Raw genomic sequence first — 4886 nt, 5'->3', positions numbered from 1 at the left:
GAGGCTGCCTGGGGCACAGTGACCATGAAATAATCAACTTTTCAATGTTTTGTGAAAGAAGGAGGGGCAGCAACAAAACTTCTACACTGGAATTAAGAAGGGCAGACTTTGGCCTGTTTAGGATGCTGATTGGGGAGTACTGAATCAGGTACTGATGTTTTTAGGGGAAACAGCCCTTAAAAACAAAGGGGTCCAGGAAGGATGGACACATTTCAAGAAAGTAATCTTAAGGGGGAAGGAGCAGCCTGTCCCAGTGTGGCAAAAGATGATCTGGTGAGGAAAATGACTGTCCTGGCTGCCCATGGAGCTTTTGTGGGAAGTCAGGGGAAAAAGTGTGAGCATCACCTTTAGATAGAAGGTCTGGCAACTTAGGAAGTGTTAAAGGATGTTGTTAAATCATGCAGAAAGAAAAGTTGAGATGTGAAAGCTGAATTAGAGCTTAACCAGGACACTTCCGTGAAAAATAATAGAAAATGTTTCTATTAATATTAATAGAATTAATAGAATTAATAGCAAACAATGCGATAAGGAGAACATCTACTCCTTATTGAATGCAGTGGAGAATACAGTAACTAAAGATGAGGAAAAGGCTGAGCTACTTAACATCCTTTTTATCTTAGTTTTCAATATTAGGACAGGCTGTCCTCAGGACAAGTGTTCTCCTGAGCGGTAGATGGGCACAGGGAGAAGAACAGCCCCCTGGAATCCAGGAGGAAGCAGCTGATGACCTGCTGAGACACTCAGATGCTCACAGGTGTATGGGTCAGATGGGATCCCTTCTAGTGGGAAGAGGGAGCTGGTGGATGAGCTCCCCAAGCTGCTCTCCATCATTTACCATCAGTGCTGGCTCAGCAGGGAGGTCCCAGAGGACTGGAGGTGTCAGTGTGAGCCCATCCCCAAGCAGGGCTGGAAGGAGGAGCTGGGGAACTCCAGGCCTGTCAGCCTGACCTGGGTGCCCAGCGAGGTTATGGAACAGATCACCTTGAGTGCCATCACAGGGCACCCACAGGATGGCTGAGGGATGAGAGACAGCCAGCGTGGATTTAGGGGTGCCAGGTCCTTCCTGACCAACCTGGTCTCCTTCTATGACCAGGTGACCCACCTGTGGATGTGGGAAAGTCTGTGGATGTTGTGTGCCGGCAATTCAGCAAAGCCTTTGACACTGTCTCTGTCAGCATTCCCTGGAAAAGCTGCAGCCCACGGCTTGGGCAGGTTCCCTCCTCGCTGGGAGATTTAGGAGCTGGCTGGAGGCTGGGCCCAGAGAGTGGTGGGGATGGCGCTGCACCCAGCTGGTGTCCAGGCACTGGTGGTGTCCCCCAGGGATCTGTGTTGGTCCCAGTCCTGTTTAATATCTTCACTGATGATCTGGCTGAGGGGATCGAGTCCACCATGCACAAATTGCAGGTGGCACCAATCCAGGTGTGAGTGTGGATCTGCTGGAGGGCAGGACAAGAAGACACAGCATTAAGCTGCACCAGAGAAGGTTCAGGCTGGACAATAGGAAGAAGTTATTCACAGAAAGGATGAGTGGGAACTGGAATGGGCTGGCCAGGGGGGAGGTGACAGAGTCACTGTCCCTCTCCAGCGGTACTTAGTGGCATGGTCAGGGTGACAAGGCAGTATTAGGGCATTGGTTGGACTTGATGATCCCAAAGGTCTTTTCCAGCCTATTTGATTCTGTCATTCTGTGATGATTGGGACACTCTGGGGCCATTGTGACACTGTGGGGCCTTGTGGAACTAAGAGGACCATGGTGACACCGTGCAGCCCCACAGAACCAGGGGTCCAACTTTGTGCTATAGGGCAAAATGGAACCAGGGAGTGCACCGTGACACTCTGGGTCCTTGTGGAACCACAGGGGCCATTGTGACACTGCAGGGCCTTGTGTAACAAAGGGGTTTCACCATTTTCACACTGCAAAACCAAGGAGACCATTGGGAGACTCCAGGGCCCAGTGGAACCAAGGGGCCGTTCTGACACTGTGGGGCCTCATGGAACCAAGGGGACATTGTGACACTGCAGGATCCTGTGTAACCAAGGGACCACTGTGGCACAACGAGGCCTCAAGGAGGCCACTGTGTGGCCTCGTGGAAACAAGGAGTCCATTGTGATATTGAGGGGACTTGAGGAACCACAGAGACCATGGTGACAGTGTGGGACCTCATGTAACCATGGGGCCATTGTGACACTCTGGGGCCCCATGGAACTAAGGGGCCACTGTGGAACTGCAGCACCAACGAGAACACTGTGACACTCTGAAGCCCCATGGTAGCAAAGAGTCCATTGTCACATTTTGGGGCCCCATGGAACCAAGGAGACCAGTGTGACAGTGCAGGGCCTGGTGTAAGCAAGAGGCCATTGTGACATTGAGGGGCCCCATGGAACCAAGGACATCTTTGCAAATGACACCAAGCTGGGTGAGTGTTGATCTGCTGGAGCATAAGAGGGCTCTGCACAGGGCCCTGGACAGGCTGAATCCAGGGAACAAATCCAACAAGGTGAGGTTGAACAAATCCAAGTGCCAGGCCCAGATATTTGGCTCCAGTGCTACAGGCTGGAGACAGAGGGGCTGGACAGCAGCCAGGAAAATAGGAACCTGCAGGGATTGAGGGACAGCAGGCTAGAAATGAGACAGCAGTGTGTCCAGGTGGGCAAGGAGGCCAATGGCTCCTGGCCTGGATCAGGAATAGTGTGACCAGCAGGAGCAAAGCTGCTGCGCCAGCACTGATCTGCCCCCAGCTCTGCACACAGACATTGCCGCTGCAGCTCCAGAGAAGGCAACAAAAGGGCATCTCTGCAGAAAACTCTGCTGGACATCCTTTAGTTCCTTTAAAGCCACTGAGATTGCAGCCCCTCATTGACACAGTCTGTGGCCACAGGGAAGGTGGAGAGAAACAAAATGAGAAATGGAACAAACAATGACATTTTTTTTGTGGACAACATGAAAAAAACTAAAACAAAGGAAAGAACCTCCAAAATGAAACCAATACAAAGTATTAAAAATGACTTTTATTACAAGTGATTAGCAAAAACTGGCCAGCAGTTTAATTTTTTTGAAAGGATCCAGTCATCAGTCTGCACACTGCAGCCTTGAGCTCCTGATTCCTCATGCTGTAAATGAGGGGGTTCAGGGCTGGAGGCACTACCGAGTACAGAACTGACAGGGCCAGATCCAGGGATGGGGAGGACATGGAGGGGGGCTTCAGGTAGGCAAATATGGCAGTGCAAAAGAACAGGGAGACCACGGCCAGGTGAGGGAGGCAGGTGGAAAAGGCTTTGTTCCGTCCCTGCTCAGAGGGGATCCTCAGCACAGCTCTGAATATCTGCACATAGGAGAAAACAATGAACACAAAACAACCAAAACCAAAACAGATGGAAAACACAAGGAGCCCCAGCTCTCTGAGGTGGGATTTGGAGCAGGCGAGCTTGAGGATCTGTGGGATTTCACAGAAGAACTGGCCCAGGGCATTGCCATGGCACAGGGGCAGGGAAAATGTATTGGCTGTGTGCAACAGTGAATAGAGAAAGCCACTGGCCCAGGCAGCTGCTGCCATGTGGGCACAAGCTCTGCTGTCCAGGAGGGTCCCGTAGTGCAGGGGTTTGCAGATGGACACGTAGCGGTCGTAGCACATGATGGTCAGGAGGAAATAATCTGTTATACCACAGAACACAAAAAAGAAGACCTGTGCAGCACATCCTGTGTAGGAGATGTTCCTGGTGTCCCAGAGGGAATTGTGCATGGCTTTGGGGACAGTGGTGCAGATGGAGCCCAGGTCAGAGAGGGCCAGGTTGAGCAGGAAGAAGAACATGGGCGTGTGCAGGTGGTGGCTGCAGGCTACGGCGCTGATGATGAGGCCGTTGCCCAGGAGGGCAGCCAGGGAGATGCCCAGCAAGAAGCAGAAGTGCAGGAGCCGCAGCTGCCGCGTGTCTGCCAATGGCAGCAGGAGGAAGTGCCTGATGGAGCTGCTGTTGGACATTTGCAGTTTCTTGGCATGAGGATCTGTAAAAAAAGTAATCATGGAGTAGTTGGGTTTGGAGAAGACTTGAAACATCCCAGCACAGCTTGGGGGCACTTTACCCCCTCTGCCTGCTTAGGGCTCTGCTGCCTGGAGCTGTCCCTGCCAGCAGCTGCTTCCCTGTGCCCAGGGCTGGGCCCTGCCAGTGCTGCCAGAGCCCAGCCCAGCCCTGGGGGCTCAGCTCTGCCCTGCAGACCCCTCCCATCTCTGGCACTTCCCAGGGGCAGCTCTGGAACTGCAGGCTCTGATGGCAATGTCAGAGCAACCCTGAGGAGGCTGGAAAAGTGACAGTGATGCAGTCTCTAATGGACCCTGTACTGATTTCTCTCACTGCCTGGTTTGTAAGATCTGAGATAACTTTTTTTACTGTTCTAAACCTGAACCAGAGACGAATATCTATACACAATTTCCTACCCAGGCAACCCTGAGTAGTACATAAAAAAAGCAGAATTTTCCCTTGTATGCAGCCCTTGACTTGCTGTGCTCCCTGTATAATGTACTTGGAAATGTTGTTTAGTTAAATGCCATGCTGGCAGCAGTCCTGAACAACACAGCATCCTCACCACACAAGGAGAACATTTCCAAACCTTACCATCTGTCTCCTCTCGCTCAGACCTCAACCCCCAGTGCTGGGAGCAGCTGCCAGGGCTGGCTGAGAGCTGTCCCTGGCAGGCAGCAGAGTTCCTGCCCCAGCACAGCGCCCTGGGCTGCAGGACCCTGCTCTGCAGGACAGCCCTGGGCACCCCTGGCTGCTCTGCACAAGGCACAATCAGAGAATGTACTCACAGGGTCTGTAGGCATTGGGATGTTCCAGCTTGAGGAGATGGCTCTAGGAGCTGGAGCTGCATTGGCCTACAGCCAGAGGTTCCT

General features: G+C 52.4%; 1 protein-coding gene across 1 annotated transcript; it reads right to left on the bottom strand.

Moving 5' to 3' along the window:
- Nucleotides 1–3044: 3044 nt before the first annotated feature.
- Nucleotides 3045–3977, bottom strand: LOC141731639 (olfactory receptor 14J1-like). Its single transcript, XM_074558053.1, has one exon. It carries the CDS (start codon nucleotides 3975–3977, stop codon nucleotides 3045–3047), a length of 933 nt encoding a protein of 310 aa, XP_074414154.1.
- Between the last annotated feature and the right edge of the window lie 909 nt (nucleotides 3978–4886).

Source organism: Zonotrichia albicollis, chromosome 24, assembly GCF_047830755.1.
Source record: "Zonotrichia albicollis isolate bZonAlb1 chromosome 24, bZonAlb1.hap1, whole genome shotgun sequence".
NCBI lineage: Eukaryota > Metazoa > Chordata > Aves > Passeriformes > Passerellidae > Zonotrichia > Zonotrichia albicollis.
This window is presented reverse-complemented; position numbering and strand designations above follow the sequence as displayed.